This window comes from Dasypus novemcinctus, chromosome 23 (genome assembly GCF_030445035.2).
Source record: "Dasypus novemcinctus isolate mDasNov1 chromosome 23, mDasNov1.1.hap2, whole genome shotgun sequence".
NCBI lineage: Eukaryota > Metazoa > Chordata > Mammalia > Cingulata > Dasypodidae > Dasypus > Dasypus novemcinctus.
The window spans coordinates 19,101,259-19,113,457 of record NC_080695.1 but is presented as its reverse complement, the minus strand read 5'-3'; the positions used below and the strand labels follow the sequence as shown (position 1 = coordinate 19,113,457).

Genomic DNA, 12,199 nt, shown 5'->3' with positions numbered 1-12,199 from the left:
ACATTATTCCCATATTGCAGGTGAGAAAACTGAGGCTCGGAGAGGCCAAGTACTTTGCCTGAGACCCCCCAGCCACTACCTAGCAAGCTTCTATCTCAGCCCGTGCCCCTCGCCCACCGTGGCCTCCCGGGACGCTGTTCCATTGGGATATCCGGGTCCCCTCCCCCACAGGGCTGGGCCTTTTCCCGGCAGTTGGGGGTGGGGGGGTAGTTGGGGGGGGGGCGGTGGGTCTCCATTCGAATCCCAGGGGCCTGAGTTTTCTGTAAGAACCCGCCTTGCAGGAGAGACTGAGATCTCCAAAACGCAGACCTGCTGGAACCCTTTCAGTCTAACTTCATTCCTTGTTGCTGCAACTGAATCCCAAATCTTCCTGCTCTCAGCCCCTGCATGGGGGGTCGTTTTAAAATCTGCCCACGTCTGTTTTCGATGCCCCTCCCCTCACGAGGTGGGGCTTAATTCCCTCCAGGTGAGTGTGGCGGGATCAAGCTCCTCGCTGGCGATGGACAGAATGTGGTGGAGGCGACAGTGATTTCTGAGGGCAGGTCCTAAGACGGACAGGTCTGGCAATCAGCACACGTGCTTGGAAGGGGGCAAGGGACCCAAATAGCCCAGACCGCCTTGAACTTGAGCAGGAGCAACAATGCTGGAGGACTCACACTTCCCAATTTTAAAACCACAGTAATCAAAATAGTGTGGTACCGGCGCAAGGACAGACACACAGACCCATGAAACAGAATTGAGAGTGCAGAAACAGATCTCACATCTAAGGCTAACTGATTTTTTTGGCCAGGTGTCCAGTCCTCTCAATAGGAAAAGAATAGTCTCTTTAACAAATGGTGCCGGGAAAAGTGGATGTCCACATGTACAAGAGTGGATCACTACCTCACACCATATTCCAAAATTAACTCAAAATATCGAAGACTTAAATATAGCTAAAACATAAAACTCAGACATTATACCAAAAGAAACGCCACAAACGGAAAACAGCATATATCAAAATTAAAACTTTGTGCGTGGAGGGATATTATCAAGAGAGTGAGAAGAAAATCTACTGATAGAGAGAAAATATTTGGAGACAATGTATCTGATAAAGGTATAATACACAGCATATAGAAACAATTGAACAAGAAGACAACCCAATTAATAAATGAGCCAAAGGACTTGAAGAGACATTTCTCCAAAGAAGACACACAAGGGGTCAATAAACACATGAGAAGATGTTCCACATCGGGAGCCATTAGAGAAATGCAAATCAAAACCACGAGACACCACTTCACACCCACTAGCATGACTATTAAAAAAACCAGAAAATAGCAAGTGTCGGCGAGGATGCGGAGAAATAGGAACCCGTGGACGTTGTTGGTGGGAATGTAAATGGTGCAGCAGCTTTGGAAAACGGTCTGGTGGTTCCTTGGAAAGTTAACTATAGAATGACCACATGACCCAGCAACTGCACCTCTAGGTCTATACCCAAAAGAATTGAAAGCAGGGACTCGGCCAGATAATTGCACACCGATGGTCACAGCAGCATTAGTCACAATAGCCAAGAGGTGGAAGCAACCCGAGTGGCCATCAAATGAAGAATGGATAAGATGTGGTTGTACACGCAAAGGAATACCGTCCAGCCCCCAAAAGGAATGATGTTCTGACACACGTGACAGCATGGATGAACCCTGACAACATTACGTGGAGTGAAATCAGCCAGTCCCGAGAAGACAAGACGTTGCGTGAGTTTGCTTAAAAGAGTGATCTAGAATATGCAAATCCATAGAGAAACAAAGTAGAGGACAGGTTACCAGGGGCAGGAGGCGCAGGAAGGGGGAGTTAGTGCTGGATGGGTGCAGAGCTCCTGTTTGGGGTGATGGGAAAGTTTCGGTGATGGCGGTGGTGATGGCCGCACAACACTGCACGACTGCCACTGACCCGTACGCTTGAAGGCAGTTAAAATGGGAAACTTGACATTGTCTATCTGTTACCACCATTTTAAAAATAAAAGGCACGTGGCTTCCTCCTTACTCTGATGACTCTTCTGGGGAAATCAGCTGCTAGACTGAGGACACTCAGGTTCACAGAGGGGGACGGAGGCCACTGACCAATATCCAGCAAGGAAACGAGGACCTGCCGAGAGCCACGGGCAGGAGCTTGCAAGCGGCCCTCACGCCCCAGCCAAGCCCTCAGATGAGTGCATCCCTGGCTGATAGTTCGTTTTTTGGATATATACAATGTTTGTGTTATTTTTGTAGTAACACATGTAACATAAAAGCCGCTGTCTTGCCATTTTTAAGTGTGCTCTCCAGTGGCATTCGTTACTTTCACCAAGTTATGCTACCATACTCTCCACTTATTACCAAACCTTTCAACACCCCAAACAGAACCCTTTAAAACAAAAACTCCCCATCCCCTCCCCTCTCAGCACCCGGGAAACTCCAATCTATTCTATGAATTTGCTGATTCTAGATCTTTCCTAAGTGAAATCCCACAAAACCTGCCCTTTTGTGACCAGCTTCTTCTACTTAGCATAATGTTTCTGAGGTTCATTAAAATCGTGGCATATATCAGAACTTCATTCCTTTTATGGCTTATCCCCTGTAAGGATGGACCACATTTTGTTCATCCGCTCATTTGCTGACAGACATAAGGGTGGCTGCCCTCCTTTTGGCTGCTGTGAACGAGAAGCTGGCCTACATCTTGACCACAATCCCTAAGTCAAAACCACCCAGCTAAGCCCCTTCTGAATTCCTGATCCACTGAACTGTGAGGCAATGAGTGTTTGTTGTTTTAAGCTAAGTTTGAGAGTAACTTGTTACGCAGCAATAGGTAACTATTACACTCTGGTTTCACTCACAGCCCCTGGAGCAGAGCAGCTCCTCCCTTTCCTTGCACTGACCTAGTGGACACAAGTCCATTTCGGGGGCACTCTGATCCTCGGCCCCCACTCTGGCCAGGACACTGCCCTGGGCGCTGTCCTACCTGACTTGTCATGGACAATGGAGAAGAGAATGCGCTTGGAGGCGTGGACGTTCTGAATGAGAGGCCCACCAGTCCCCGTGGGCTTCTGTCCTGGACAAGGGAGAGAAAAGGGACAGGTTCAAGGTGGGCCCCGAGGCAGGGCACCCAGGTGCAGCCTGGGCTCTGGCTTCGGGGTAACAGCCTCACCTGCCAGGGAGACCCCAGAACTGAGCCTGTGGTCATGAACTCAAGGCAAGCACCCCTCTTCCTTAACGGAGGCATTCTTTACTGGAGTCCAGTATCAAACACCAGAGCAGTGAGAGTAGGATGCCAGAGACTACCTTTCACAGGTGGGGATACCTGTTCTAGGTGTGTCAGTCTTAGCCCTCTGGCCATTTGTGGAAAACAGGGGATCTATTTCCCTTCTCATAATAATGAAAGTAAATATAATTTATAAGCACCTACTAAGTGCCAAGCATTGGACTCTGTACTTTAATACTATAATTCCCATGCAGCTGAGTCACCTGGAGGGCTTGTTAAAAGAGGCTGCTGGCCCCACCCCCAAAGCTTCAGATCCCACAGGTCTGGGGTGGGGCCTGAGAATGTGCATTCCTAATGCTCCATCAGAAGATGCTGCTGCTGCTACTTCCCGGGGGATCCCACTTTGACAACCACTGCTTTAATCCATTCTGCCATTTAGGCATCATAGCAGCCCCTGAGGTAGGCGTGACTGACATGCCCATTTTAAAGAAGAGGAGACCGAGGGTCAGAGAGGTAGAGATTTGCCCCAGGATACACAGCCCCTCAAGCACAGGAGCCAGACTATGAAGTCAGGTCTCTGTCACACGTAGCTGGTGCTATCCCTATGCCTCCAGTACCCCTAATCCAGGCTAGGTATACAGTAGGTATACAGTAGGCTCTTTAAATCCATGTGGCCTAATTAGCACATTTACTCCCTCCACGGACTTCACTGGCACCCAGGCCAAGGACACCGTTCACAGATGCTCACGTAAAGGCCCAGGGTCCTACGGGGTCTAAGCTACACCGCCCCATGTCCCGCTCCCCCACCCCGTGGCGCAGGTGCACCTCCTTCCAGCCCAAGTCTCCCAACGGGCCCCGCGGGGACACCCCTGCCGGAGCAACGCCTGCCCCGACCCCCAGACCTGAGTCCCAGATGCAGCGTTACCACAGCAGTCGGGGAAGTCCTGGGCGCCGGGCGCCTTGGGCTCAGGCACGGGGCGGCCGAGGCCCAGGTCGCCGGGGGCGAGGGGGCCGGCCGGCGCCTCCTGCTTGAGCTCTCGGATGGCGTGGTTGGGGAGCGCGGTGCCGTACAGGAAGCTGGCCACGGCGGAGGAGGTGGCGCTGGGCGGCAGGTCCGGGGGCAGCACCTTGGGGGCCTGGCCGTGCAGGCCGCAGGCCCGCGACGCCTTGGCTATCAGGGAGACACCGTTCAGCTCCACCAGGGCCTTCGAGTCCCGCCCGCCATCCTCAAGCGGCCTGGGCGAAGGGGAGAAGGACACGTGGACGGCTTCGGACGCCGGTCCTGCCCGTCGCGTCCTTTCCTCCACAGCTCTCCACCCCAGTCCCCAGAAACACGAGACACCCCGCTTAGGTGCACAGGACAGGAGCCAGCCCCCCCAAGCTCCAGGCGGGGATGCAGGCCCAGAGAGGGCGACACGTGTCCAGGGCCACACAGCAAGGCCACCCTAGGACCTGGACCCGCCCCATGGCCTCTCGCCCTCCAATTACGCCCCGCCAGGGGCAGCTGGCTGCCCGTCTCCTGCCAGCGTCCTCCCTGGCCTTGGCAGTGACCGGCTCAAAGTTAAGCCCTTGGGACGACGTCCCACCTGCCCTGCCCACCAGGGCGACCCCTGGCCCCAACCCCCTCATCTCCCACCAGGGGACGCCTTGAGGGCCACACACTCCCGCAGCCCGGCCCTCCCGGCCTCCGCACGGGCCAGTCTGGACACCTCGAGGGCCTCTGGCGCTACTCTCCGCCAAGTTAGGCCTCTCGGCAAGTCTAGCACCGAGGTCCTCTGGGAAGACTGCACAGCCCAGCTCGGATACCTGCGCCCTCAGACCCGGGGTTTCCACCACTGCGGGGGTCTGAAGCGCCCCCGGCCGAGCTGGAATGGAAGAGGTCGCCCTCCTGCCTGCCCCGGCCCAGCTCTCCTGGTCCAGCCGCTGGCACTTGCCCATCCCATGCGGCTGCCCCACTCACCTCCTTTTTTCAAAGAAATTTTTGAACTTTAAAAAAAATGATTATTTTTTATTGCGGTAACATACAGAGAACAAAATGTGCCACGTGAATCATTTTTAAGCATACCACTCACTGGCACAAAGTACCCTCGCAATGCTGGGCTCCTACCGCCCCCATCAGCCACCAGGACTTACCCGTGAAGCAATTCCTCCCCGTCGCCCAGTCCCTGCGATCTCCTTTATGTCGCTGTGAATTTGCTTATTCTAGACTTCGTGCCTGGGGTCTCTCACTAGCACATTGTTTCCAGGGTTCACCCACGTTATAACACGGACCGGAGCGGCGTTCCTTTTTCATGCCCCCATAGTATTCCACCGCACGGACAGACCGCGGCTTGTTGACCGGCTGCTGTCGCCGTCACCTACCTCTTGAGCTTGAAGCGGATGCGGTGGCTGTGCTCCAGGATGGCCATGAGGGCCTTGGGGTCGTACTCGGCCGGCCTGCGGAAGGCCAGGCCCTCGGGCAGCCCCTGCACGGCCAGCAGCCCCGGCTCCGTGAGCAGCCTCTCGTAGGGCAGCGGCACCACGCTGGCCTGTCCCAGGGCCTCGCCTGCGGGGTGGGGAGGGGCAGGGACAGGGCCTGGGATGAGGGGGCAGCCAGGCTGGGGGCGGGGCCGGGAGCGCCCCGACACCCCCCGGGGCCAGGCTCCTGGGAATCGGGCCCCGCAGGCCCCCGCAGCTGCGGGCCTCCCAGCAGAAGAGCCCTCTGTGGGCCGGGCGGGGTGCACTGGGGCTGCGGACCAGGCCCCGCTGTCCGGCCCCGCTTCCCTGCCATCCCCGTGTCCCCTCCGGACGTCTGGGGGGAGCTCCAGCAGTGCCGCGCCGGCTGGGAGGGCAGGCAGGAGGCCAGGGGGACGGGGGACCGGGAGAGAGAGTGGACGGGAGAGATGGAGAGAAGGGGGCTTGCAGCGCGAGGAAAATCCAGGAGGGGGAAAGCAGAGAGGACGAGAGAAAGGGCAAGGAAGCAAGGAAGAAGCAAAAGGGAGCATTCGGAGAAAGAGGGAGGAGAGCGGAGACCCGGCAGATGGCGAGAACGAGGGAGGGCAGCGGGAAGGGCCGGGAGCCGAGCCGGGCAGGAGGGCAGGGCCACGGGCATGGCTCGGCTGGGGTGGGGGGGCTCGGCGGGGGCTGGTCCCGGGGCCCGGCCTCTGACATCTTTGTCCTCATGCTGCAGCCCCCACCCAGAGCCCCAGAGGCCCCTCCTGAGGCTGCCCGAGGTGGGGAAGGGAGGCCAGGCAGGGGGGCAGGGCACGGGGGGCTCCAGGCACGGCGGCCCTGCACAGCAGCCCCCCAGCTGGCAACAGAGGCACAACCCCACGGGAAAGCCCTCCGGTCCCACAGTGGCCAGCGTGCCCACTAGGCTGACAGCAGGAGTCTCTGCACGGACCTTCACCCCACAAAACCCGGGCCCACGAGAAGGAAAGCAATAAAGCAAATCAGAAACAAACGAGAAGGGACCCCCCTTTGTGACCAAAGGGAATGCCCAAGGTCATAGAAGGAGTGTGAAGGCCACTGCTGGGACCCCAAGGCCCTCCACAGCCTGACCCTTCCCAAGGAGGGACTCGACTGGCCAGTTAGCCTTCACTCAGTCATTCAACAAACACCCCCTGAGCACCTGCTGGGCCAAGCTAGAGGCTGGAGACACCCAGAAAGGGCTGACACTGTCACTGACCCCAGACAGCACCTAGGGACAGGGCCCAGCGGGTGCCCAGAGGGGGTTCTGCTCCACTGCGAGGGGGCTTCCTGGGGCCGAGCCTGGGAGAGAGACGCAGGGGTTCAGGAAAGGGTGGAAAGGCAGCCCCGAAAGGAACAGAAGGTGCAAAGCCAAGGATGTGGGAAACAGCCAGAGCATGGAGCGGCTCCGTGAGGCCCACGCAGCCGAGAGGGAGACGGGCTGGAGAGGGTGGGGAGGGGGCCGCCTGCGCCATGCTGAGGGTGATGGGGGGGCCACAGTGGAGGGGAAGCTTCGTGGCCTTTGGACTCTGGCTTTGGGAAGACACCCTTGACCACGGGGCGGTGAGGATGGCAGGAACCAGCGTGGAGGTGGGGAGGGCAGAGCCTGGGACCATTTCCAGAGGCGAGGAGGCAGTGACCTGAGCCGGGGCAGGGGCAGCGGGGATGGTGGGTGGTCCAGGACCCAGGGCTGGGGTGGGAGAGCCCAGCCTGGGAGGCGGGGGCTGAGGGCGGGCGGGGCCTGCACTGCCCCCCACGCCCCGAGGTCCAGCCTCGCCCAGCGTCAGGGGGGGAACGGGGCAGGAGGGGGCCTCCTCGGCTGGGACTGGGGCTCCCACCCCCACCTCGGGGGCCCCAAACGGAAGGAGGAAGGATCTTACTATAAAGAACATCAAACACCTCCTCTACCATCTTCCGCAGAAGGTACACGTCCGAGCCGTGCTCCAGGGAGGACCGCGGGATGCTCCGGCCGCCACCCTCACCCCGCTGCACCTTCTTGGGGTGCTCGGCTTCCGGCTCCTTCCACGGGGGCCCTCCTGTGGGACACAGAGCACACGGGGCTGCGATGAGTACCGTGTCACTCACCTGTCACTAAGCCTACGGCATGTGTGCAAGTGAATGAATGAATGAAGAATTAATGGCAGGGGGTCATCTCAGAGCACCCAGTGCCCAGCACAGGGTTAGGGTCTCAGCTCTGGTCACCTCTAACTCGCTGTGTGACCTGGGGCAAGTCTCATCCCCCTCTGGGCCTCCGTCTGTGCGCCTCGTGGGAGCCCCGCTGGCCTGGCTTGCAAGTGGAGTCCAGCAAACGTCCGTTCTGTGCTTGGTCCCTAATGCTACCTGTCTGCCAAGCAGGGACACCACGGGGACACCACCAGGAGGCCGTGAGGCCGCCAAGAGGTTGGTTTCTGCCAGGTTGGGCCAGGGCAGGGGCCAGGAGAGTCCGTGGGGAACGTGCTAGAAGCTGCGTCGAGAGGGGGTGGGCGGAGGGCCCGCAGCCCCTCCCAGCGTGGAGCCTGCTCGCGTCTGGGGATCTGTGAAGCTTGAAATAAACCAGCCGAGTTACGGGGCTATAAATAGCAGCCTGCCTGGCGCTGGGAAGCCAGGTGCACCCTCCAGGCCCCAGCTGCCTAGGCCAGGCCCGGGCTGCGGGACCCTGCCTCCCCCCACTCCCAGCCCTGCCTGCCCCCTCTCCCAGCCGCGCCCCCAACCTTGCCTCTGACCTTGGGGCAGGGCGGCCCCGAGGCCTGTGCCGGGTGCGGGGCTGGCTGGGGAAGCTGCCTGCCCGGGTAAGGAAGGGCCCAGCACCGGGGTGGGGGGTGCCCCCCAAAGCGGCTGATCCTGGGGTCTGGGCCCCAGGACGCGACGCGGGCACTGCTAACAGTAACGACAACAGTGACCAGTGTTGCCTGAGCGTGAATTCAGTGCCAGGAGCAGTTTTGCTCTTTGTTACTCAATCCTTTGACCTGCCCCCCGGGTCTCCCGTGTCACAGTCGAGCAGGTGGAGCCCCAGAGGCTAGTGGAGGCGGAGCCAGGACGGGGTGGCAGGCTGGCGCAAAGGCCAGTGCTCTCCGCCCCACGCCCCGGCACCGTTTTTTGGGATATTCCCACTGGGGACCGGGCCCTGCCCTTGGACGTGCCCGGGCAGCCGGCCTCCCACGAGCGCTCACTGCCACGCTGCAGCACCCGGGCGCGAGGACAGGGATTTAGGGCCTGGGGAGCTGGCGCTGGGTGGGCCGGGAGCTGGGCCCGGGGAGGAAGGCTTCCAGGGACAAGGCGGGGGAGCGTGTGGGGGGCGGGGAGGCGCCTGCCAGGCGGGGAACAGGAGCGGGCGACAGCATGGGCAGGGCGAGACCGGACGCACGGCACTGGAGCTGCAAGTGGCTCGGCGCGGCGTGGGCTGGTGGGTACGGGGGCCCCGGGGGAGAGGATGCAGGGGCCCCGGCAGCATCGAGGTGCAGGGGCTCAGGCACGGCCCCCCTTGCCTGAGGGCTCCTGGCTCGCTGCTGTGGGTGCTGGCCTGTTGCATGAATGAGCGGGGCCCGCGGAGGGGCCCGAGCTGCACATGGATGGGGCAAGGGGCAGGCTCTCTGGCCACCCCCTTTGGGGGGGTATAGTGCAAAGAGCCCGGGTTTCACCAGAGCCCTGGCCTCGAACCCCAGTTGCACCCCTTGTCAGCTGAGCGTCCCCCCAGGACGCGGCTTCTGCCCACTGTGCCGCACTTTCCTCATCTGTAAACGGGTGGAGACCACTGTGCACAACCGGCTCGTGAAGCAAAGCGCCTTGCACGCTCGCGCCCCGCCCGGCACGCGGCACCGTTCGCCTGCCTATCAGGGATGGCTCACGTCTTACAGGTGCCAGCCCCGTGCTGGGAGCTGGGTGAGCGCAGTCACTTCACCCCCATGAGCCCCAGGAGGCCCCAAGACGTCAATGGAAAAACCACCATCCTCATCATCACCGCCGCCGTGGCGACCGCCCAGGGCTGAGGACGGTGGGTGCCGTGACGCTCATGAAGGGCGCAGCCCACAGCTCGGGAACTAGTCAACGGGCGCGCTCGTCCCCAGCCGCGGGGACACACGGGCCAGTGGAGGACGTGGGCGCCCGGCCTCAGTGTCCCCGCCGTCAACGAGCAGGTGGGGCCGGCCCGCCCCTGGGTTCTGTCAACTGCGGGGGTGCCAAATGGCTTCAACCAACACCGGGGCGGCCCCCGAGAACGCCGCGTGGGAAGCTGGTGCAGCCCCTCCTGCCCAGTTCGTCCCCCGACGCCGGGCCGCCCCATGCGCAGGCTGGGGACCCAGGGAGGGCCCCGGGGTACTCACGGCAGAACCTGAGGAAGTCCGACTGCAGCTCCTTCCGCGCGTTCAGGAACATTCTCCCCTTCTCGGTGCCCACCACGAAGGCGCTCTCCTCGTGCACGGCGACACAGGCCACTTCCGCGTTCAGCTTGGAGAGGGCGGAGCACTGGTGGGGAGCGGGGGCCGTGAGCCGGTGAAGCCCCCCACTCGCGCACCCCTGTGCCGCCAGCCTTGGAGGGGCACGAGCCGTCGCCCGCCCGAGACCCCCGGCAGCTCCGGGGACAGGCCGCCCCTCCCGTGATCTTGGCCTTCGCTCTCCGGAGGGAGTGGACAGGTCCCCCCAGGGGAAGGGCCGCGGCGAAGGGAGGAGAGAGAGACGGACAGAGGGACATGTCGTGTGCGTCTCCTTCCGAGGGCCTCCCTGCCCTGGGGTGGGCTTCTGCCCCCGACACTAGCCCCAGGGGCCCCAGGAGAGCCAGGGCTCAGATGGACGACCCGTGGTGGCCCTGGGCTCGTCACACCCAGCTCTGGGCCTCCGGGTCCCCGTCAGTGGAGCAGGGACGAGCCCAGGGCCACCTCCCAGGGTTACGGCGAGGATTCGACAAGGACAGGTTGGAGGGAAAGAATCTCTCAGTTGACACCCTGAGTGGACGTGCAGGCAAAGGGGCTCTTTCCGGGGCCCCAGAGTTGAAAGGGGCAGCCCCACTGCCCAGGAGGCCGGTGCCCCGATGCCGCCAAGACCACCAGCAGCTCAGGCCTCCTACCTGCCTCACCAGGGGAACCCAACCTGGAAAGCTCGAGGCAGAGTTGGTGCCCGATAAATGCTGCTTTTCATCGGGGTCAGGAGGTGCTCGGCTGCCACCCAGGAAGTCTGGCTTCTAGCTACAGTTCTGCTGCTGTGTGACCTAGGACAGGTTGCTTAACCCCTCTGGGCTGTAATCGCGCCTCTTATGCTAGCCCCAGCCCCTAAGGAAGCAGGGGAGGGGTGAAGGGCCAGCAGCCCTTTCATCTGGGATCTCCCATGGGGCATTCATTTCCTGCTCTCAAAGATGAAAAGAAAATTCTGCTGCTCCCCCCACCCCCAGCAGGAATTCTAGGACATTGACTGAGAAATGAAACAAATTCAGTTGTTTTCCAACAGAGGACAGGCCCTCAGAGCTGAAAGTGACTCTCCATTCCATTTCACAGTGCAAGAGGCTGAGGCCGAGGGCAGGCGATCAACTCGCCCAAAGGCCTCTGGAGGGTGGGGCCATGTGAATGGGCATCAGTTTAGTCCCAGTGCCCCCACTGAGCACCCAAGCACCGTGGCCAGACCCTGGAGGATGGGTCACTGCAAGAGCCACCATCAACCGTGAGGGTCCCTCAGGAAACCCGTAAAGGGCCCAGGGAAGGGGGACCCCAGCTCGTCACACCACCAGGACAGCTAAGGCCATCAGCATCTCATCCGAGCTCTGAAACGCCCTCTGATCATTCAGCACTGCCCAGGAGAACCTCCCGTGGGGATGGACGTGCTTGGTGCCCACACTGCTGGACCCAGCGGCCCCTCGCCACATGTGGCCACTGAGACCTGCGTGAGGCTGGCGGGACGGCAGAAATGGATTTCTAACTTTGTTAAATTGTCACAGTAGCCACGTGGGGCTAGGGCCTCGGGGCCGGCCCGCGTGACTTCCTGTTAGCCCACGCCAGCTATACCCTTCATGCCTCTGGCAGCGCCAACGAGCAAAGGCCGCTGCCAGACGCGGGCTGCGCCACCCTGCAGCCCGCTCTGCACAGGGCAGGGGACGCGGTGCGGGGAGAGCTGGCACCAAACAGGGCCTAAGCCGCCCTTGAGTTGCCTTTGTCCCCAGGAGCTGCTGGCTTTGCAAGGAGGCCCTGGGAGTCCAACTTTAAAAACCGGCCATGGAAAACATGAATTCAGAGTGGATTAGCAGGCTAAATGGGAGAGCTAACACCGCCAAACTCTTAGAAGGAAACACGGGGGGAGAGCATCGGGGCCTTGAACAGGGAATGGGCGCTCAGTTTTACACCAAAAGCAACAACAACAAAATAGATGGACTGGACTTAAGGGGACGAGGGTGAGGGGGCTGGGGGCTGGGGGCCACCGGCGGGGAGCCGGTGCTTACGGCCGGGCCAGATGTCCGTCCGGCTGAGCTCACCAGGCCCCGCGTCCCGAGGCATCGTGGGCCTGGATGTGCAGTGGGGGGTCCTGAAGCTCGGGCGGGCGAGGGCTCCCCTAAGCGGCAGGG

The 12,199-nt window shown here is 60.8% G+C and overlaps 1 protein-coding gene across 7 annotated transcripts in view; it reads right to left on the bottom strand.

The window, feature by feature from the left end:
- The window catches only part of GTF2IRD1 (GTF2I repeat domain containing 1), a 119,272-nt gene that overhangs the window by 68,798 nt on the left and 38,275 nt on the right, over window positions 1-12,199 (bottom strand). For all 7 annotated transcript variants that reach the window (XM_058285951.2, XM_071211179.1, XM_058285948.2 and 4 more), the window contains exons 3-7: window positions 9,978-10,119; window positions 7,539-7,694; window positions 5,572-5,755; window positions 4,136-4,446; window positions 2,971-3,060 (exon numbers count right to left, since the gene is read on the bottom strand). In XM_058285951.2, coding sequence (XP_058141934.1) covers window positions 2,971-3,060; window positions 4,136-4,446; window positions 5,572-5,755; window positions 7,539-7,694; window positions 9,978-10,119 — 883 coding nt within the window. The remainder of the gene's footprint in view (window positions 1-2,970; window positions 3,061-4,135; window positions 4,447-5,571; window positions 5,756-7,538; window positions 7,695-9,977; window positions 10,120-12,199) is intronic.